This window comes from Nelumbo nucifera, chromosome 3, assembly GCF_055504915.1.
Source record: "Nelumbo nucifera cultivar China Antique chromosome 3, China Antique-T2T, whole genome shotgun sequence".
NCBI classification, from domain to species: domain Eukaryota; kingdom Viridiplantae; phylum Streptophyta; class Magnoliopsida; order Proteales; family Nelumbonaceae; genus Nelumbo; species Nelumbo nucifera.
In genome coordinates, this window is record NC_142651.1 from 91,341,675 (window position 1) to 91,365,566 (window position 23,892).

Here is a 23,892-nt window from a genome sequence, read left to right on the forward strand (position 1 = left end):
TATCTGTCCCTACATGAAAGTACGGGTCAAACGCGTTACTAAAATCCAAGGTGGGCCTCCAAGCCCTCAAAAGTCCATCTTCCACGTAAGCCCACTTACAACTCTCACAATTCGTCAATCCCCAAATTCCCATAAACAGCAAACGATTACAACCTACGTACCCCTTGTCGGGTAACGGTGTCATTTCTTTTGAACACGTGGGCCCAGAGAAAGGTGAGATCAGGGACACGGTATCACATGCATGTGGGCCACGTGTCAAGATCCAAAAATCATAGAAGTTGACATTAGAGTAACATGCTAGGGTCTAAAAGGCTAGAAAGCTCGTCTCCAGATGTCACCAAATGGGAACTGTCGGTGAGAAACTAGGTCAGAGTCGTAATTTCGGGGGACAACCAGGGGCAATTGTAGTCACCATGGTTTCTGCATCAAAGAATACATAATCATGGCCGTCTTCAATCTTTTTCTCCCCGCGGCTTTGAACGCGGCAATGGTTTCGGGTTCCACTTTTCTTTCGGGAAAAAGACTTTGCTTTGGATTCGCCAATCGGGATTTGATTTCTCCGCAAATTAAAAAGACTGCAATCTTTCTTGAATCGGACAATTCGAAGCAATGGCGGAAACAGCTTCAAGTAAGTAAATTCAAATCCTTCGTTCTTCTCTTTCTTTTGTTTAGGTTTGCAGTGTTGACTGAGAAGTAAGTGAATGGATTTGCAGAGTAGAAGATGTTGAGTGCGGAATCTGGAGGGACTAATGGAGAGAAGGTCTGAAGGATTGAGCTTTGGGAACTAGATTCCAACTGGAGATGAAATTCTTGTACAGGAAGAAGAAGCGGAAAACTGAGCCAGAGATCAGAAGGGAAAAGGAGGAAGAAGAAGGAGGAGGAGGAGATTGTTCGATTGGGTGAAATTAGAGAGATCTGCAGAGGTTTAGGTAGTGAAGAGTAAATAAGAGGAATAGAAGGGAGAAGATGCAATTTCATGCTTCGACGGGGACGAAGAGAGTGACGATATCGAATGGAGGCGGAGCAGGAGGGGGCTGCTTCTGGGAAGTGATGAAGGTGAAAGGATCAACGCGCCGATTTTCTTACCGTTCCGTTTTACCGACGGTGATACTTCTGGGGGTTATTTTACCCTTTCTCTACATCCGAACTGCATTCCTTGCTCTGGATTCCACCTCGTTCTGTTCTTCTCTCGGTAAATTAATTCTTTCCCTCTTTTCAATTTCATGATCAGTGCTACTAAACTACGAGCTCTGCAACTCTTGCATTTCTTCGCCCTACGGACATGGTGCAACCTCCGAGAGCTGCATAAGCTCGGCTGTTTACTAGAATTTGGTTTAATTTTTAACCTCGGCGTTGATGTCTGGTGGTGCAGCAGATTGTATAAGGTGGAGGTTGGGACCTACGCTATTCGGCGGGAGAGAATCTTCACCGGTAATTTCCTTCTCTAATGACTAAAATGCCATCAAATCCTTCCAAACACCTGAATTGGTGAGCTGGTTTAGCAAAGGTGTTTTAGTCTTTTAGAAATTTGAGACTGATTTCAAACTCTAAGCTCTTGGTTGGTTACTATGAAGAGGCCACGTGGCAAGTTGTGTTCTAATTTCTAAGCGGATTATAATAGTAACCACTAACCTCGTAGGACTTGACTGGTCATCGGCCGATCGGCGTATAGATAGAAGAAATATAAAACTAACTTTAATCTGCCGACGATTTGGCACTTTCGACGTAACGTAATAAATGCTAGTACAGCTTTTCTGAGTTCTGACACATTTTGGTCTCCAAAACTTCATTTTCTTTACGTCGACACGGATTGGATTGGAGAATAGACGTTACTGAAAAACTTGTCCTCTTTACAGGATAAGAGGAACCGTTGAAGTAACGTGGGGTTTTTTTTCATGTGATGTACAGGAGCTCAGGGAAGAGCTGTTGACAGCGTTGATTGAAGCAAGAGATGAGGGAGAAAGAGGAGGAGCAGGAGGAGGAGGAGGAGGAGGAGGAGCAGGGATGCAAGGTGGGTCTGTATCATTCAACGAGCTGGTGATGGAAATGACGTCAAAAAGACCAGACATCAAGGGCTTTGCCTTCAAAACCAAGCTCATGGTCAGTAGTACTGTGACACTTCTTTGCTCTTGTTTTGATTTGCTACCATGCTTTGTCTTGTTTGTATAATCCATAGACCATAGTTAGGGTTTTAGGTTTTTAGAATTGATCTAGATTCACAGAAATTGTCATCAGGCCAACTTGGCATCTGGAAAGAAAAGGAGCGCTAGTGGGTGGGCTTGTATTGTTGATGAAATAATTGGATTTGCATGAGAGAGGCATGTGCAAGAAGTGCCCGGCCCCATCTCTTTCTCTCTTATCCTGTCTTTTGTTTTTATTTACAGAGATAGTTGAGCCTGAGGTTGGGTCGCTGTCCGTTTCCCTACCCTTCCCTAGGTGCGTTAATTTTGGTCCCATTTTAGGCATCATCTTCTGCACAAATGATAGCTAACCATTTATTTTTTACTTTATCAGAAACAATAAATCCGTTTGTTGAATTACTAATCTACACTCATGTGGTCAATGATGGTATAGAGGGGAGAGAATTCTGTAGAGTCTATATGCCATTCGTTGCTCATTCCTTTAATTACTTGCTTGTCATTTGATGTGACAACCCAAAAGGCAGATTGATTTACTACATCGCTTCAATTGGTATGGCTTTTGGTTTGATTAATTAATTGAGGGTTGGTTCGGTCTAACTTGTAAGCATGATAGCTGGCTTACATCGTGACATCCAACATACAATTAAGGCCCTTTAAGCCAATCGGTGGGCCACCATGGTTGGAGAGATTGATTGCCATGTCGGGGTCAACAAAGTATCACTCGTTTTTGGATAGACCGAGGGGAGTTGATCATTAATGGTGCTTAGTGGGGGGGAGAGTGAATACTCTTTGGTCTTATTATAACTAAGGCCCGTGGCAATTGCTAGTACACCATATGAAGGTGAGCCTTCTTATAAATTACACAAGACAGACAGAAAGATTGATTCTCTAGGTGATCCCATCCATCTATCGGATGTTGTCTACCTTGTGATGCATATATTTGCTTCTTTTACATGTTTTATATTCCTTTAGTGCGGCACTGATGCTTTGACAGTGTCGCGTTGTGCAATATAGTAACTACTATCTTTAATTGCACGTTCCTTTCCTTTCTCATATTATCAAACACCAACCTTGTTAGTCCTGTACTGCAGCTGATGAAAATGGAGCGCAAGGTCCAACTAGCCAGACATGAGGAATTGATTTACTGGCATTTTGCTTCATATGGGATCCCCAGAAGCATTCATTGCCTGTGCCTAAAGCTTGCTGAAGAATACTCTATTAATGCTTTGGCCCGAGCTCCACTGCCACCACCAGAGTTGGTGTCTTGTCTTGCTGACTATTCATACTTACACATTGTTCTCCTAACTGACAACATTCTGGCTGCCTCTGTTGCCGTATCCTCGGCTATCAAAAACTCGGCCCATCCAGAAAAATTTGTGTTTCACTTGGTCACTGATAAGAAGACTTACGCACCAATGCATGCGTGGTTTGCACTCAATCCTGTAGCTCCAGCAGTGATTGAGGTCAAAGGGTTGCACCAGTTCGACTGGCCTCATGAAGTAAATGTTGGAGTAGAAGAGATGTTGGAGATACATCGCTCAACTTGGAGCCGTTACTATTATAACAGCCTAAGAGAAGGAAGACGCAAGGAGTTTGAGGAAGGAGAATTGACCAGAAGATTAGATGCCTCGAGACCCAGCAGCTTTTCCCTCTTGAATCATCTGAGGATTTATCTTCCCGAGGTGAACAATAATACTTATTCACTTTTTTTTCTTCGTTACTTGTGCATTTACAATTAGTGATTGATGGAACTTTGAATCCCATTGTCTTCAGCTGTTTCCAGAGCTTAAGAAGATAATATTCTTGGATGACGACGTTGTAGTACAACGTGATTTATCACCTTTGTGGGAACTGGACCTCAACGGGAGAGTTATTGGTGCAGTTGTTAACTCGTCAAGTGGAGAGGGAGAAAGTGAGAGAAACCACTGTTCTCCAGGAAGGAGATATGGGGATTTCTTGAATTTCTCAAATCCATTGATATATTCAGAGTTCGAATATGATCATTGCGCATGGTTGTATGGCATGAATGTGTTTGATCTCCAAGCATGGAGGGGGACCAGCATCACAGAAAAATACCACCACTGGCTTAAACTTGTAAGTAATGGATTGAGGAACTACTCATGGCTCGGTTTAATCATCAGTTTGTGAAATGAAACTGTCCATGTCCATGATTAGCATGCTTTAATTTGTTCCTTGTAGCAATAAGACTGATTTGCTTAATATCAATGACCAAACCTGCAAAACAATAACATCATTCATGTCTGTGGAGTCGTCTCAGAAGTTAATTTACTCTGCAACTCTAAAACATGTATGCATTACCTCTGTGTTAATTTGTTTTGTATCACTGGACAGAACCTCGATTCGGGCTTCACACTTTGGCGTCCAGGAGCGCTTCCACCTGCCTTAGTTGCTTTCCAAGGCCATGTGCACCCGATTGACCCTTCATGGCACATGGCTGGATTGGGTCAGCAACCATTTGAAGTCGGATTGAGAATGTTGGAGGATGCTTCTGTCATACACTTCAGTGGCCCTGCAAAACCGTGGCTGGATATAGGATCACCAGAGCTGCGGAATCTGTGGAATATATACCTTAATTTTTCTAGTGACTTCATAAGAGACTGTAAAATTATAGAGTGAAGAGAGCAAAGCTCTCCTCCTTTCTTACATGTGTATATTGAGCAAAGCCGGAGGTGCAATATGATCAGAGGGAAGAAGGTTTTGCATTCAGTCTCTGCTCAAATGTACCTTTGGTGATGAGAGTTTATTTTTGCTCATACTGTATGTATTATATGGTAGATACTATATTTACGTACCAAGGATTAATTATAGAAGTAAATTAGAATTTATACTCAGCTCATTTGCACCCCCATGCATTTACACTGGTGCAAATGAAAATTACACTGCAAACAAACAGAGCCTGAAGTTCTCTTTGGGACTTGTTAGTAAAGTTTTTGTATGATCTCAGTAAATCTTTTGGGAGGACAATTGGTGGGGAAGTCTTTATTCATAAAAGAAAAAAAAAAAAAAAGAACATTTGGAGGACCCATAGCTACCCTCCGAGAATTTGAATCAACAAGCCCGAATGGCGGACTAACTCGGGTGGGAAGGCCTCAAGGAGCCAAAAACAAACTACTCCTATTCAGTATCACAGTACTTGGCAAAAAAATCAGCCCCTCTATAAATATATATGCACAAAACGGATCTCCTCAAACCCGGTTTTTAGAAACATGATCACAAAAAGCTGCCACCAAGCCACACATGGCCAAAACAACAACCAGGGGCGGAGGCAGGATATATGGGTGGGTAGGTGGGGAGAGGGGGGATGAGGGGGAGGGGTTGCTCCGCCAAGGCCTCCCCCTAGCTCCGTCCCTAAGAACAACCAATTGCTGAAATGGTAACCTTTGATGGGACTGGGATTTCTGTTTTTGGGCTTCCCCCATCCCCTTAACCCCCAAACCTTGCAGCGAGATTTTATCCCAAGTATGGGTGCCAATTGGACTGGATTTGGTACAATCCGGTCCAGTTCAGTGTGACAAATGGACCAGGTCGAATCCAATCCAGTTAATATTTTGGTCCATTGTCACTTATATTCCGATCTCTTATCAATGGACCAGATATTGGCTCAATCCAACACAATCCGATATAAATTCATTATGAATGACCAGGTTCAATCCAATCCAATAAATACTTTAGACCATTGAGTTTAAATTGGTCCAATTCAATATGTCTTGTTGGTCTGTTCAATCTGTCTAAATTGATTTTAGTTTGGACGCAGTCCAATCCAAAGCGGGTCCATTGATGCTCCTAATCCTAGGTCTTTGGGAACAACACGTGAGAGATCCAATCATTTGAGCCACCATAAGTTGGTTTGAGAATTGAGAGTTAGAGTTGAAGAGACCTTTGAGAGATCTTGAAACAATGAATTGCTTCCCTTACTTAGAATTAAGGGTGATCATGGGCGGGCAAGGTTTAGCATCTGTCATAAGGGCTATAGCCTAGGGTGAGGCCTGATTATGGGCCTACCAATTTTATGTATAAAATATTGAATCATATAATATTTTGCATTATATGTCATATAATGTGTAAAAAAATTATTTCATACATTTTGTAATATAAAATATCATATATAATATGCATTATAAATGCCATTTTATAACATTTATATATATAATATAAAGTATAACATAAAACAACATATATGAATATGTATAAATAATTTAAACAAGCCTGTGTTGTGTGCCCAGGCCAGGCCTTGAAATTTGTAGCTCTAATGCGGGCTTGAGCCCTGGCTAGGTTGAAAATGGTCATCCTTATCATAATCCAAGATGTCAACTTGGTTCCTTTGGGGACCAATGAGAAGTAGGGTCAATTGTTAAAAGCAGCTTCACTTTTTTTTTTTTTTTGTTAAATGTTAAAAGCAGCTTCACTTGTGCATCTTTTCTTAAAACACCATTAAATGTGTGTGTGCTTTGATCTGATAATTTTAGATGATGATGATAGCAATAATATGTATCCAATTTTTTTTATAATTTTTATATTTTTATTTGTATAAAATTTATTTTTTATTAAACATTTTTGTATATATGTCCAATGTTTTCTACTTAGTTTTTACATTCTTTTCAATTTATGTTTCTTATTTTTTAAAGTTCATTATTTATGACACAAAGGATTGATACATTTGACCCATAAGGTTGAACTATTGACCCACCACCAAATACAATTTCATTTTATATCAGTTTTAAATTTTGCACTTCATTTTCATCATCAATAAAACTACTCTTGTTTATCACATTTATTTTTCTTTAATATGATTAATATAAAATGTTAAAGATGTGACAAATATTTTCTATAATTTTTTGTATTTATTTCAATTTTGAAGTTTAATTATTTAGCTAAGACATCATGAGTTGACCAATTTGACTGAAACGGAAAAACCATTTGGTAACTTTCAAAAATAAGGGATATTGGTAGATTTAGAAAACATGGGATTTTATTATTATAATTTTTGAATATAAATCTAATTATTATGATTTATTGGGGAGAACAAATATCTTAAATATAGGATTTAATATGAGAAAATGGGAGTTAATGCCTTAAATAAGACATTTTTTGAAAGTGCTAAAGCACAAAAACGTTCATCTCGTTGAAAAATCAGCAGTTAGAGCATTAACAATGAAGTCCGGGTACAGATACGAGAAGGAGTCATAGCAAATAGAGCCAAAGTGTGAGCCACTTGATTTGTCATTTGCTTAGCATGGTTGATTGAGATGAACGAAAGGCTTGTCAAAAGACTCCTACAATTTGCAATCACTGTATGAATGCGCCACGGTGGAGTTAAAGATTCCACCAACAAAAGATTTGTTACTTGTAAAGCCATTGCCTTCAATAATAACCGGATTAAAGTGAAATTCGACAGCAAATTTGATCCCAAGGAAGAAAGCCATTGCCTCCACTTCTAAAGATGTGCTATAAGGAAGAGGAATTGATGGAGAGTAAATATGGTGGTTACCGCAATAGCTTTTCCTCTCCACTGTCCAAAAGTTGCTTCCATTAGAAAGGTATTTAGCTGAGATTACCTTCACCCACAATGCCTCATGCTAGGTGCAAAAACGCCAACAAAGTTTTGTAACTAGGGCTTTGTTTCTTCAATTCTGCCCAGATTTACTAGACTTAGGCCCCCATTTTCTTTTGGCTTTAGAAAGGTGGCCCAAGCTTTTAGATGTGGTTTCTTTTTACTTTTTGTACTAGTAGAGGGGGCCTTGTGTTGTAGGGGCTCGCTCATTAACTATTAGGCTCGAGTTCGATTCGAATTAGAGACTTGAGCTCAAACTCGAGATCGGCTCGAGTCAAAAGCTTGGAAGTTCGAGCTTGGCTACCTTTGATTACAGGTCTCTCAAAAAGCCGAGGTTTCGAGCTGAGGTTTCGAGCCGAGGTCTCCCTTAGCTATTGAAGTGTCGAGTTGAGGTTTCCCTAGCAAGCGAGGTGTCGAACTAAGGTCTCCCTTAGTTGACAAGGTGCCAAGCTAAGGTCTCCCTCAATTGTCAATGTGCTGAGTCGAGATCTCCCTCAGTGACCGGGATGTCGAGCCGATGTCTCCCTTAGTTGTTGAGGTGTCGTCTAGTTCGAGCTCGATTCGAATTAGGGACTTGAGCTTGAGTTCAAAAGTTCGAGCTTGGTTTGGCTCGAACTCAACTACCTTTGATTGCAGGTCTCATAGTAGTTGAGATGTCAAGCTGAGGTTTCCCTCAGTTGGAGAGAGAGTGGCATTCTTGTAATTTATAAGGAGAGAGAGAGAGAGTTGGTAGGAGATAGAGTGGCATTCTTATAATTTGAAAGAAAAAAAAGCAAGAGAGAGAGAGAGGGTTGATAGGGGAGAGTGGCATTCTTGTAATTTGAAAGAAAAAAAAAACAAAAGAGAGAGAGTTGGTAGAGAGTGGCATTCTTGTAATTTCAAAGAAAAAATGCAAAATATACTATTAGATTCCATTTCCCTCATCCTCAAGCCTTCTTACGTACACATTTCATCTTAACATATTTATATGGATCACCCCACCAAAATTTATTGCACAGATTGTTGATTTCATCACGGATAGCCTTAGGTAATAATGGGGTAGTCTCAAGGGTAGTTTTTATCAATACTATACACCCCGCTTGTGATAGTGTATGTGACTTCTAGCCTTTATAGCTTGTTTTTCACTTTGTCCACCTCATATTTCCAATCTGCTGTTTTAAAGCAAAAGGAGAATAGTTGCCTGCCCAAATATTTATCATTAGGCTTCATGAGTTTTATGCCCATTTTTTGTGCAATCTACTCCTTGACCTGCCTTAAATAAGACTTAATGAGAGGGAATTAAATGATGAAAATAATACTTCAAATTACATTTTCTATCCTTACAATTACAGAGAAATCAAATTCAAGAATAGGGGTATTTTAGTCAAGAAAAAATTCACATGCTCATTCCTACATTTAATAGTAGTATAGATATAGATATAGGGTCCGTTTGGTTCGTAGTTGGAATCAGATTTCGAATTAGAATCAAAATCCCATTGGAATTGGAATCAGAATAGTCTATTCCCATAGTCATTTTGGTTTAGATAGGAATTAGACTAAGCTGGAATGGAATTTCATTCCCAAGGGAGAGGGAGGGAATGACCATTCCCTCAAATGGGGGAATGCCATTCCAGTAGGAATGGATTCCACCCAACCAAATAGTTGGAATTGGAACAACCTGTTCCAATTCCGATTCCAGACTACTATTCCCCATTTTCCTGCTAAAGAGTTGTGGTTCAAGTCAATCTCTTTCTCTCTCAATTTTTTATTTTGTTTTATTCCATGTCATTTTTAGAAACAACCAATAGATAAAGAAAGAATTGCTTTTGTCATGTCTAGCCACGTGATACCACTATCCCCTTTACTATAGTCCCACTCCATTTCCCCTCTTCTCTCCTCCACTTTTCTATATAAAAAAAAAAGGAATTGTTTTAAGAAACTTTATCTCCAACAAAGCACACCCATTAATAATAATTTTATATTTTATAAAATTAATGATGAAATTATGTAATAAAAATAAAAATTATAATTTTATGGATTATCCAATAATTATGCATAAATCTATTTTTAATAATTATATAAAATATGTGAAAAATACTACTACCTTCAGAAGATAGAGGATGAAGTAGTAGTGTGGGAGTTATAATCCCAAAGGAGAATTTTCAGTTAAATCAGCTTATGCTACTCTTAATGCAGAAGGAGAAACTAATGAAAATTCACAAACGAATTAGTAGAAAAATTAATCGTATCATATGCCTAGCTAAAATAAAAATATTTCTTTGGCTCCTATCTAAAGACCAAGCTCCTAGCAATGGATAACGGGTTTTAGATGTGATCCGGACTATCAGATCTGTGGTGAAAAAGAGGACATAAACCATTTATTCATTGCATGCCAAATGCCCACTCAAGTTTGGGCCATAATTGAGGATCGGCTTCCAATTCCTAGTCTGAAGCCAGAATGCTCGATTCTTAGATGGTGGGAGGAGCTAATAAACAAGAAAAGTGAGAATTTGCACCCCTAAAAAATCTTCAAAGATAAAAGATAAATTCTATAGACCCCCAAAAATCAATAAAAAAAAAAAAAAGCCTTGGAAAGTGGGAGAGAATACAAATAAGCCAAGGATTGTTATCAACAGAGAGGAGGGATAAAGTATTATGAGTCAAGTGGAACCCTTCTATGCCTGAAGAAAGGATAATAAGGACTGTGCATGCCTAAAAATTCTAGCAGGCCCAATTAGAAGAACGTCGATCATAGTAATTGAAATGAGAGCCTGTTTGGAAGCCCATAAAATGGCCAAAGATCGACTTTGGTTACAATCAGGTTCTGATCGAGGGGGACTCCATGGTTACGATAAAAGATTGACAGGCTATGTTTGGAAGGAGTATAAATACAAAATTATAGAGTACAAAATCTTGTATTTTATATTATATTTTATGTATTGCACAGTATATATTTGTATTTATATTCCTTACAAACTGAGTCTCAGGTTCAATGAGGGCTTCAAGAGGTGTCACATCACATATGAGGAATGCATCAGAATCAAGAGAGAGTTCAACTGTTTGAAAAGCTACTGCCACGTGCATAGAGAAGGTAACCAAGCAGCAGATTGGATGGTGAATGAGGGTCATCATCTACTCATAGACAATTCCATCTCCATAATGGAATCTATCTATCGGGTCTTTATCTAATGGCCAAAGTTCAGGGGTTCTTTGTCACTGATCCCATAATACAGGGGTCCTTATAATTTATCCATCTATATATCTAGAAATCTATCTATCTATATATTTTTTCCATTTTTTGCATCTTTATTTTCTTTTATTTTAAAAATATAAAACAGTAATCATTGCTTATCTTGATTAGATTAATAAAGTTGTGCACTATTAGAGAGAGAACTTTGGGTTTTCAAGACCTCTTATTTTAATGCATGTTATTATTACATTTAAAAAAGACATTTAAGAGAGAGAGAGAGAGAGAGAGAGAGAGAGAGAAGGTTGATGTTAAACAATCAAAAAAATTATTAATTTAAAAATCTACTAAATTTTTACTAAAAATAAATATTAACAAAACTTAGTAAATATTATAAATGTGTTTTGATTCCACTTAAAAATCAAACTTAATAAACGCTAATAAAAATAAGAAATCTAAATATAAAAATATTAATTTATAGTTTTAAAATTTTAATAATATTATTAGATAACTTATGAGTTGAGACCTTTATTGTGCATAATGAACTCATTAAAAATGATAAAAATTAATGAAAATTTAAAATGCAGAACCCATTTTCTTAACAATATTTTATTGCAAAAATTACTGAATAATAATGAAAACATACCAACAATTAATTAACAATAAGAAATTTAAATATAAAATATTAATTGATAGTTTTATACTAAAAATAAAAATATAAATATAAATATAAAAATACTTAAAATTATTGAAAAATACTCATATGCAAAAATTACTAAATAATAATGAAAAAATACCAAAAATTAAGTAAAAATCCAAAAATTCTAAAAAACCTATAGCTTAATTAAAATACTAAAAGTAATTAAAAAATAAATTAATTATATTTTATTACTAAAATACTCAATAATAATGAAAAAAATAATGCATTTTAATTGAGTATCAATTAAAAAAATAAAAAATACTGAGTAATATAATTAACAATAATTATTTTTAAACTATAATTAATAATAATTATAATTTAAGCTATAAGTAGTAGAAAATTACATTTAATTACCAAAAAGTTATATTTAATTACCAGAAAATTACATTTAATTAGTTTTAACCAAGAAATTAGCAATATTTCTAAAAATATGATAGCTTCCATAAATTATTGTGTTTTAAATATATATAGTAATTTAATCATTACAATATTTTAATAGCTAACAATATTTTAATAATTAAAAAAATAACAAAGTATTTATAACTTAAGCAACTATTAGATCTATAAATTTTCAACCTCAAGCAACTATTTTCTTTTGAGCTAGGTCTAGCTAAGATATGCACTATGCTTACACATTATCACAGATAATCAGATGTGAAGTCTAATTGAGTATCAAACTTTTGGAGTCCAATGATGGCTTTAGCGGATAAGGTCCAAGCTAAATAATCCCTAATAAGTTCAACTTGGAAATTATATGCATATATGGTAAATATTATTATATAATATTTAGATAACAAATTTAATAATAATATATATAAAAATGTCATATATTTTTTATATTAGACTAGAATTAAATAAAATTTTTAATTTATAAAAAGTCATAGTTTTATAATTAACATGGGCCTCTTTATCAACAGAAAATGTGCAAGCTCGAGCTTGAGCCCGACCCGACCATCGGAACTAGATCTTGAGCCCAAGCCCAACACTTATATAAAACCCGAAGCTCGAGCTCGAGTTTGAAGCCCAATCTGTACACAAAATGTCTTATTTTTAGTATACTTTTATAATCTTGAGCCCGACCACATGCGGGTCGTGTCATGCCGTCTTAGCATGACCCGATTTACACCTCTACTTGAACCTGCCCAATACTGGGGACGAAGCGGGGAAATTCGAGGATTCCCCATCCTTGGTGAGGAGTGGGGTGCCTTACCCCTAAACTTGCCTAACATTGGGGAGTGGTTGCCTTGCCCTGAACCCACCTGACATTGGGGACGAGGCAGGGTTGGAGTAGAGTGTCTTGACTATGGGACAGGGATAGGGATGGGCTACCTCGCCCTAAACCCATGCCATTGTCATTCCTATATGATTGTTAATTATTAGTAAAATTAATAAAAAAATTAGCTTTTGTAATTATTTTTATTTATTTAAAGTTAATCAAAGTTTTATTTAAAAATAATAACAATGATTAAAATTACTACAAATTATTAATTAAATTAAATTTATTAAAAATATTTACTCATATTAAATTAACAATAATTATTTTTTGTAAATCAACATTAAATGAAAAATACAATTTTTAAAATTTTAAATATTAACAATAACTTTAAACACTTTTAATTAATTAAAAACAAACTTTGATTATTAATTTAATATTAATTAATAGTAAATAAAATTATTAAACCTTTCAGATTTCTTGTGCATTGCACGGTTCCCCGCTAGTATGTATGTATCAATGTATATATATATCCTAAAGTAGAGCTTGCCATGTTAGCAATCCTCTCCTTGCTTCATTACCCAAAGGGAGCAATTCTAGATGGGGTGCAAGGTTCCCTCTAGAAGCACTAGGAGTTGCCACCTAACATGGCTTATCTCCTTTTTTCCTCTCTGTTTTATTAGGAAACTAACTATCCCCCACTTTCTCCTAAATTATCTCTATCTCTCCTTTTTTTTTGGAGGGGCAGCTGTGCAACCACCTTAAATTTTATTAACTATTATCAAAAGGAAGGTAAAAAAGAATAGGGGAGGGCATAGCCCACCTTGCCCATAACCCAACTAGATACAAACACTCCCTCACAACCTCAATCCCCCTTACGAGAGGAATAAAACAAATAATAAAAGGGAATTTAAGCTTCATTACAAAAACAAATTCTTGGAATAGTTAGACCTTGATTATCTTGAACAATCAAAGTTCTCACGTGGTCTGTTAAGTCAGAAAGATAATTGTAGATAGTCATAGAACCTTTATCCACTCCCTTATTAGCAAGTCACTTGGCAATTCAGTTAGCTTCGCTAAAAGCATGATGAAACTCAATATTGAGACTAGCTAGGATTTCTTTTATTTTGTTGTGTGTGTAATAGACATACCAAGGAGCAGCAATATCACCTTGCATGATGTTCACCAAGAGAGTTGATTATCACATTCCACCTCTATATTGAAAAGAGACTTATGCACACAAAGTTGTATACCATTACACTACAGGAAAATCATTATTTAGAGGCATTTTCTATAGTAGCATCTATTTAAGTGCCACTAAATGTTAGTTTTAGTGGCGATTTTAAGAATTGCCATTATATATGTAGAAAAATCGCCAGTAAATATATATTTTTAGCGGCTGATTTTAAATTGCCATCAAATGCATGTATAAAATGCCACTATATCTTTGTTTTAAGTGGCTTTTATGAACGTGCCATTAAAAACACTTTTAAGCGCCACTAATGTGATTTTAGACTTTTAAGATATATCATTTTATTTGAACCATTGATTTGAATTAAAATCAATGGTTGAGAATGCAAATGAAAAATGTAATAATCAAAGGAAAGAAAAAAGGCAGGGATGCAAGTTTCTTCATCCCGCATACCTTTTCTCCCTACCCGCTCATTTTTGGTTTGGAACAAGGAAGAACTCAACTGCACATTCTCGTTCTTAAAGCCGCACCTTAGCTTCTCTCTGCCGATTCAACTCTCTCAGAGTCGAAGTCTCCCATCACACTAGTGAACAATCTCTATCGAAGAAGCTTCTCATTGCTGATTCAACTATTAATCTCCTCTCAAAATCGAATCCGTCACATTTAGGCATTTTTAGTTTAGGTATTTTTTGTTTCTCTATTTTTTTTATTTTCTTTCTCTGTTAGGTACCATTTTGCTTCTTTGGGTTCTAGATAAGAACCTATTTTTGTCATTGCCAAATCGAATCTGTCTCACATTTGGGCATTCTTGTGGTAACAGTTCTTGAAGAACTTGTTATCTACATCGCCACTAGAACTGTTCTTTCCAACCTATTGTTGATTGGAGGAGCTAGAGCTGCCCACTTGCTTGATAAGTTTTTTGTTTTTCTTTTTTTTTAGTATAAATATTATTTGTATTGCACAAAATAATTTTATTTTGCACTTGCTCCTAAAAAGAAATTTCAGTATAAATATTATTTGCATGAGCTCTCGTTGCATAAGCCCCCAAACACAAGCTTCTATTTTTCTTTTTGTTTTTTGTTTTTCTTTTTTTTTTCAGGAGCCGCCCACTTGCTCTTGATAAGAAATTTCAATATAAATATTATTAGTACTACTAAGTAGTGCAAAATGATGATCTAATAAAACAACTAAAGAAACCCTAGGGCTTATGATGTCCAGAAAAAATAAAAGTATTTCTTTGGTTTTTGATTTTAGATACCTGCAAAATTGAACTTAGTTAACAGGGGTGTTCAAATTAATCTATCCCAATTGCCCATTCTGTGTGTAGATATGGTTTTAAGTCCCCCTCAAAATAATGGGGATTTTATTTCCTGGTGGAAAAAGATGTTGGAAGACAAGGCTAGACCACTTGATGTGGGGAAAAGTTAGCTGCATACGAATGCTTCAATTCTATATTTAGATGTGATGGTAATATTATTAGAAATTGCAAATATGAAACTTTCTAATTTCTCATAAATTTTCCTATTTTTTGGATATTTAATTATTTATTTATTTTATCTCATTTTTAATTATCTATTAATTAAAAATTCCTTGCCTGGGAGGCTTAGATCTCATGCCTTAGGATGGTAGGACATCTTGCATTTTGCCTCCATGTTTTAAAATAATTGATCTCAAGGATTTGTTTGAGTTTGCATCCAGTTACTGGGAAAGATTGTACTAGGTTTTACCTGAATTACTTGTATGCATGCAAAGCCTATTCAATATGACCAAGAACCTCTTTCAGCCTAAGCCAGAGTCTATCTGATTTTGCAATTCTCAAGAATTCTATTCCCTTGTTTGTTGTGTTCCAGTAAAAAATTGATGATCTTTTCTTTATTTTTTCCCAGTCTTTCTTAGTAGTCTAATGTCTTAAAAGTGAAACTTGTGAAACATGTGTTTGCATATATGTTGGCCTACTGATGTTACCTCTTTCTTTGCATCAGTTTATTTTGTTACCTCCATTTAAGGTTTGATCATTTCTGCCAGGTCAGCATTGCCCAATCCAGCCCAGAAGGTTAATATAAATAGTATAATACATATTATATAATATTTATAATATATGTATTGTATAAATATATTTATAGTATATACTAATATATTAAAATAGGTAAAATAAATTATATATTTTTGTATTTTCAAATACATACTTATATTTAAATTTTAATTTTTTTAAATATAATTTTATTAATTTATATGGATTTACTGCTTTGTAATAACCCAGCCCAGCCTAGCACATGATCATCCCTACCTGCATTGCAGGTGGAGATAGGCATACTTTAGGAAATGTATGTTTGAAGTATTGTACATATATGCATCCATATAAGAAGCCTATATAAATACATAATCCATTTTTCCTATGAATAATCATTCTTCTATCTAATAGTAATGGAAAATGCATTTTGATCTTCTATTTCTAATGACTTAAATTTTGCATCATATTTCATCAAATCTTTTAAATGCTTACAACTGAACAATTTTCCCAATTACTGGTTCTTTGAGATTCTCTGACGCAACATACCTAGAATCAGAACTATGTGAGATATGCAACACGTCAAAAACGTGCAGATGCAAAGAAAGCTCTGGAGGATATTCTTTTCAAGAGTGGATGCTCTAGATTTTCATTTCAGGTTTACCCTTCTTGACCTCTTCTGATATGTGACATTATTCAAGAACATTATCCCCACAAATAATCTTAGAATATATTTATTATTATAGACAACTAAAAAAGGTTATGAAAGAATTGTTTTTTCTTTTTTTATTTATGCAAATTGTTCTTTGAACTTTCATGGTCTTGTTTTATTCTAATTAATAAGTATCTAGTAATTTCTAAATCCAGTACACACTATTCCCAAATGCAAGTCCTTCAACTGCATTCTCACAATAAGAATGGTAATTGCTATTAAGTAGGTATTTGTATTTCACATTTGACAGACTTGAAGATTAGGAAATAAGAATACTAACTAATATATGTGATCAGAAAGAACAGATCACTGACAAGATTTGGTGTAGTGTATATTGTATAAAGAGCTATCAGAACATCTTCAAAACAAATCCAAATTAAACAAGAGGAATGGCAATTTCTGTTTAGCGGGCACTATATATATGACAGTTCTTCCTTATCAATTTGAACTACAGATATCATCCTAAAAAAATGAGCTACACAGGATAACTGGATGTATCGATCAAATTGAGAAGTCATCTGGGATGGGCGTACCATTGAAAATTGTAGTTCTTTGTATTTGGTCTGTTTCGTTCCTATGTGCAAGTTTCCTTTTGCTTGTCAATGAATTATCTTCTTAGAGAGAAAAAATGCTGAGTTACAGAGGCATTGGTTCTCCACCCTCTACATGCATGTGCTATGGCTCTAAATCAAGGTTTTTAAAACTGACCTGGAAACAGAATCACTCTGGCCACCGGTTTCCAGGTCAGCGGTTTGATTGTTTAGGTTGAGCAGGTCAAAACAGTTAGGGTATTGTCTGCATACTGTAGGTGAGAGGTGAGAGTCCATCTCTACCTACCTTAAAACCCTCTATCAGACCCTCTTGACCACTCCTTTCTGTAACTCTTTTCAATCCTCTTCAAACCTAAAATAAAAAAATATATATATAAAATAAAATAAAATAAAGCAAAAAAGTGAACCATAGAACTTCACCACAAATGAATAAGCACATGTTACCCCATCTTGAATGAAGTTCAAGAATCAAGAACTATATTCTTCAGGAGTAAGGTTTCCTACTTTGACATCTGATTTAATATAATTAGTGGAGGTGAATATTGGAGACTCTGTATCATGTGTCAAAAGAAGAAAGGAAAATTTCTTAAAGTACGTATCTTGAAGTTTTAGGAAATTGACTAATCAACATCTACTGATTTCCAAGTTCACGTATCACTGCATATCTGTAGATAAAACACTATTCTCTTCGAAGTAGTGTAGGTAACCCTATATTTGATGATATTGCTTTCAAAATTAAAATAGGAGAAGGGTCTTGCTGAATGTATGTTGTTAAATAATAGCAAAGGTTTTCTTCAATTAAGGTCATGTCCAATGGAAGCTCTGGATTGCAAAACACTAGAGATGCAAGCTTGTTTACTGTTGAGGCAGCAAAGCTCATATCGAATATGCAAATCTTGATTCAAGGTCATTGTTTATCAATAATTATGCATATGAACAGTATTCGGAATTGGTACCTTGAAGATGGAAGCATTTATTCCTAGATGCGAAGGCAATTGCTAGAACTCATGGTCGGATGTCTTTTGTTTATCCATACAGAAAATTGAATATATTGGCTCATATTGTAGCTCAATGGTACAATCGAATCATTTTGAAGACCAGATAGGGAGGTCTCCCTCTTATATCAGTCAATCTTCTAATTAATTAAATTTATTTCAGTAGTAAAATAAAAAAATAAAACATTCTTCTGACCATTGAAACCCAATTTAAAATATCGGGAATAATAAGATTTTAAACTATTGAACATTATACTGTTATATATTCCATTTAGTATTTCTTTGTTTTTGAATGATTCTGATAATCGACAGCACTTGGGAATAATGCTTCCATGCTGAGCCTGATTCATTGCTACTAATTTGCTATATACTGTTATGTATTCCATTTAGTATTCAAGTGCTAACTTGCTAAGCCTGATTCATTGCTGCTAACTGATAATTCTAATCTTTGGTTTTTATATTCAAATACGAGTCAAGACCTTTCACCAAAGTAGGTAAACAAGAAAAATCAACGGCCATGTACATGCAGAAGCACCAACATTCAAATTGATGCAAGTATCTCAGAGAAAAGATGACACCATGCAACAATGCAAGTGCCATGACTCAAGACCCAAATAATGGTAAACACACATTAGGCACAGATACTATTAACTCATGCAAATCATCCATGATCATCTATAACATACCATTAACTTATGCAAATGGATGCAGGCCATATAGCAGTCCCCCGAGTACTCTTCTCATGCATGATCCATACAGGAAGAGGACGAGTCATGGACACCCATATCTAATTTCAGTCTTTCAACAAGATCTTTCATTGGGTTTAGGGTGGGACAAAACCCAAGAGAATTTGTTAAAATTAACCAACCTAAATCTTATCATTAGACCATTTCCTCCTCCACTTTATTGTTAAACTTCTAATTATTATATTAGAAACTAGTGATTTTATGTCTAAGTTTCTATTCCTGGTGGTGCTGTTTTAATGAGAACTGAATCAACTGATAAGAGAAATTATTCCCAAGTGGCAGAGAATCCTGCTAGACGTGAAAAGATCCCTTGCTAAACCCACCCATTTCTATGTATCTTATCTTCAAAATTTTCTTCTGCTTCTTTATCTAACAGCTAAATTAGATAGTGATCTTTTGTAACAGCTACAACAGATAGTGAGCTGTTGTAACCCAAGCCTTTGCCGAGCCTATAGATCTTGTTTCCTTTCTTTTTGTGTTGGTTGTGGACATGTTCTTTGTAGCTATTGTAATGGCGCAAGATAGTGATTTGGGTGATGGCTACTAGAGCTAGATATGCATTGCTTGTTTCCGGTACTATCATATGTTCTTCCCTCAAATTTTAATAAATTATTGAAATTTATTTGCGAGTATGCTAGGAAATTTATACACTTGAATTAATCCTTTTAATTTTAGAAGCTCTTTTACTACTTGATCCCCTCTTTTACTTGGCCTTTTCAGGTATCAGTTCAGCCCTTTATTTTACGTTCACAATTGTATAGTAGTGTAAAAGACAGGACACAAGTAGATAGGGAATTAGAGGTTCTGTTAGTTTAATAAAAAATGAACTTATTGATGGTGAGCAAACAAAAGGAGAGAGAACTCATTGAGGAGCCTTTAATGAGGCCTTATGGATGTTATCGAACAATTGAGGATGCTGTTGGTCCAAGTGTTGCTTGGCTAACTTCATTGGTAAGTTTCTTTCATTGAAGTTTAGTTTTCTTACTTTTTTAGAACCTTTGATTTACTGATTTTTATTTTCTTTTTGTAGGTTTTAGACATGTGATCTTTGGACAAATATGCACATGGAAAAGTTTTTGGTTCAACAACAAAGTTTGTATTACAATTGGTGAAGATGTTTTATTTCATTCCCAATTGGTGTGTTCATTCCTTGCATAAGCATTGATTTAGGTGGGATTGGGATTCCCTATGAAAAGAAAAATAGCAGAAATGGTGGATTGGGATTCATTCATTTATTTCATATGATTATACACTTGAAAATCAGTGTTAGAGAAACACATGATCTCTTCTTTTCTTGTTACTTTCTAGTAGTTCTTCGCTACTAGAAAAAAACCAGTACCTATTCTCTGGATTTTCCACTAGATTCAGAATATACCTTGTTGGATTTGAAGTAAGGCTATCCACTTGAAGTTCTTAAGCAAAGAGTTTTGGCAATGTGGGGAATTGATATAAAAATCAAATTATATTTTAATCAATTTGAAGTTCTTAAGCAATCAATGCTAAAACTAAGAAAGAAAAGAGTTTAGGCAATGTGGGGAATTGATTTAAAATTTGAAAACAGAAGAGAGGACAGATAGATGGGTCCCAAGATAGATTGTAAGTAGTATGGTGCTGACATGGATAAACCATTGGTGCTACCAACCTTAAGGAACCCCAACTAGATGGATGTTTTGGATTTGACTAAATCAACCTTCCACTTGGCATAATTATAGTTTTACATTAATGAGTAAAGAAATATTTAATTAATTAGTGCCCAAACTAAACATCCTTTGCCTCTTGTTTCAACTGTAAAATATCGAAGGTTGGGGTTCTATTGTCATATATTTAGATGATGACCACCTCTGTTTATCCACGTGGAGGGATGGTACTGTCCACCATTGAAGTTTGAACTCTTTAATTAGATAGCCAATCCCATTATTGGAGCCTTTCGGCCTCATGTTTGTTAATGAAAAAGGAAACCCAAGAAGAAGGGTTTTCTCCCATTGAAGGGCTGATAATTAGCAACACGTGGAGTCCTTTTGGGCTGCCATTCAGTTCCAATGTAGAATTACAGTCAAAATTTTCTATTTCAGATCACTGGTAAAATAAAAAATGCTTCTCTAACTAGGACTAGGAGTCCTAGTTATTGAAGTAACTAGAGAGAAGTCGGTCTGTATAATTTATTTTTTATGGACATGTTCTGTAAGAATTTCAAAAGTATGGAGCTTTTCTTTACTGAAAATGTTCAAAGTAGGTACCAAATAAAGCCAGTAGCAGGAAATAGATAAAATTGCCTAGATAACAAGCTTAGTTGCACTAGCTGGTAAAATTTCTGACCTGAAAACTTCTGATGAAAAGTATAATTGAATAAAAGGTTTGCCATTTCTTAATGCTTTAAACTTCATTAAATATTTAATTATAGAAATTAAGATAGTACTGAATACATTATGTTTCTTATTGCATACTGATTTAATTTGCTAAATGTTGGCATGCTTAAGATTGTCTGAATTTTTATTTTTGTCTAGCTACTTTAGTGATTGGGGTTTAAAATGATCAAAGTAGGTACGAAGTTCAGACATGACTACAACTCTACAAGTTTAATTACAGACCAACCATGCATCTAATAAAGGGTTCCACCCATCACACATCTGCCCTAGGCAAAGGAATAGATTAAAAAGAAAAAGAAAATCAGCCCCAACACTTGTCAGAACTAGAGAGTCTCACTGATGGATGATTCGGAGAGCTGATTAATAGTATCGTCTGATCATGCTGTGTTGGGATTCTTGAGAATTGATTGCACTTCTACATGCCTTGCAATGACCTAAAAAGAAGAAGAAGAAGAGGACATTATCTTGCCCAGAAAGATTATAGATCCTGAACTGCCAGACTTCTTTTTCTAGTTTCATCTTATTAGTTAAGGACATCCACCATGGTAAATCAATGCATTGGGATTTTACAATAGTCAGAATCATTATCAATTGCCACTGGCTCTGTTGTAGGACCATTCAATTGTTCAAATATTGATTGATGGTGTGTTAATTCCCACATTTTCAAAATATATCCAACGTTGCTAATGCTCCCTGCTCACACCTAGTCATAGAAGTCATTTTTTTTTCTTGTTTCTTTTCCAACTTCTGTTATCTTTTTTCATGGTGTTCATGATCTTAGACCTTCTTCCTCATATGTTTGAGTTAAACAACCAATTCTCTTTTAATTGTTAAATGAAAACCAAAAAAAAAAAGGAAAAAGTCTTTTGGATATTCATTTTACAACTGAGTTAATTAATTCATTACCTAGGATGAATGACTTTACCTAGTTTAATATATAAGAAAATACTGCAACCAATTGGGTGGGTAGGGGATTGATGAATTTAAATTCTTTCTGTTTTTGTTTTTGTTTTGGGTCCAAGGATGAATTTGAATTCTGAACCCTTAAGCTGATATGACATTCATGGCTGAACTTAGTATTCAAATCACATAAAGCATATGAAGAAGCTACCTTTCTTCTTTGATATCTGTTCATTTCAATAATGTTTTGTTAAATAATGAAAATGACATAGTACTACAAGGCCTTTTCAAGCAAGAGCTACCAAAGCTAAAGGGAGGCCAAACACTATTTAAGGAGCTAGGAGATTCTGTCTTTTCCAAATAGTTCCACATTACAAGCAAAAAAAAGCAAACAAAGTGTAGGTTCTAATAATATTCCTACTCCAATGCATGTTAAGCATATGCATAATTGGGCTCTTAAGTACCCATATGAGCTGTAAGGCAATCCAAAAGCACACTTATAATGCTCCATGACTAGGCTTTCTGTCCATGCTTTTAGCATCTATATGCCCTTCAATGATTGAAGGATTTTACAATAGGATATGTTTGATCTTGGAAAACCATGAGATCAAGTTCTGTCCCCTTCACCACCTCTTTCTTGCCATGGCAATATTGAAGGATTTTACAATAGCATATGTTTGATCTTGGAAAACCTATATTCTTAACTAGGTTCAAGTGTGATTTTTTATCAAGATGCATCCAAAATTAAGGTCTACATGGTAACTACCATTTATTATCTTTTAATTATCAACATTAAAATGATATTTCCTCTAAATGATATTTCACGCATTGTCTGATATTGGCACCCATCAGTACTTTGCAATGCAGCCATCTATGGACTGCCTACATGGGTCTGCAGCTAGGCCGGCCTTAGGATGGGCCTGAGGTTGGGTAACTGATAGGCCCAACATTTAAGCTTCTGTAAGCCCACTTTTAGCTAGCCCAGCCAATAGGATTAATGTTGCTCAAGTTGTTATGTGCTTCATGAGGATCATAAAGATTTTAATATCTTTGCAAATTTGTTTGGATTTAAATATATTTTTGCAGGATCTTTACCAAATCTAGGATGTCATGTTAGTCCTAGTTTGAAAGGTTTTTAGTTTTTACTGTGATTGATGATGTCTTAGGCTGTGTTCGGTTTTTAGTTTTTAATATCTGTTATTGTAAGATCTCTCTCTATTTATCTATCTATCTCTAAGTCATCTATTATTAGATCCAAAGATATAATATTATATCTAGTTTTTATTAACAATATGTATTTGTTTTTTCAGGAAATTGTTAACATGGAGGGTATTGAAGATGTATACTTTGGATTTTGATGAAGACTTTTAGACGTCATAGAGGGAAATGATTTTTTTTTATATTTTTTGTTGGTTTTTGTACTATTCATTATGGATCTATGACTTGAAAGTGACAGTTGTATATATAAACATTTTATAATAAATTTGTTTTATATGAAATGGTTTATGGATCTATACATATAAATATTTATGACATTTAAAAATGCCGCTATATATTGTTAGTGCTAGCTTTTATGGTAACCTTATAGTGGCACTTATAATTGCCACTATAGCGGTTGCTATTTAGTGGC

The 23,892-nt window shown here is 35.1% G+C and overlaps 1 protein-coding gene across 2 annotated transcripts; it reads left to right on the forward strand.

Moving 5' to 3' along the window:
* Positions 1–488: 488 nt before the first annotated feature.
* Positions 489–4,987, forward strand: LOC104608980 (putative galacturonosyltransferase 15). Of its 2 annotated transcripts, XM_010275111.3 has the most exons (7): positions 489–628; positions 714–1,192; positions 1,373–1,431; positions 1,909–2,100; positions 3,233–3,823; positions 3,915–4,235; positions 4,494–4,987. In XM_010275111.3, the coding sequence occupies exons 2-7, from the start codon at positions 967–969 to the stop codon at positions 4,776–4,778; spliced, it is 1,674 nt and encodes a 557-aa protein (XP_010273413.1). In that variant the 5' UTR covers positions 489–628; positions 714–966; the 3' UTR covers positions 4,779–4,987. The 2 variants fall into 2 exon arrangements, with proteins under 2 accessions (XP_010273413.1, XP_010273414.1); XM_010275112.3 differs by lacking the exon at positions 489–628 and having other exon boundaries at positions 1,376–1,431.
* Positions 4,988–23,892: the final 18,905 nt, after the last annotated feature.

Excerpts from the sequence above, each read along its gene's own strand:
- LOC104608980 (XM_010275111.3), top strand. The coding sequence starts at position 967 with ATGCAATTTCATGCTTCGACGGGGACGAAGAGAGTGACGATATCGAAT. Across the intron at positions 3,824-3,914 it reads TGAGGATTTATCTTCCCGAG|CTGTTTCCAGAGCTTAAGAA; the intron begins GTGAACAATAAT and ends CATTGTCTTCAG. Across the intron at positions 4,236-4,493 it reads ACCACCACTGGCTTAAACTT|AACCTCGATTCGGGCTTCAC; the intron begins GTAAGTAATGGA and ends ATCACTGGACAG.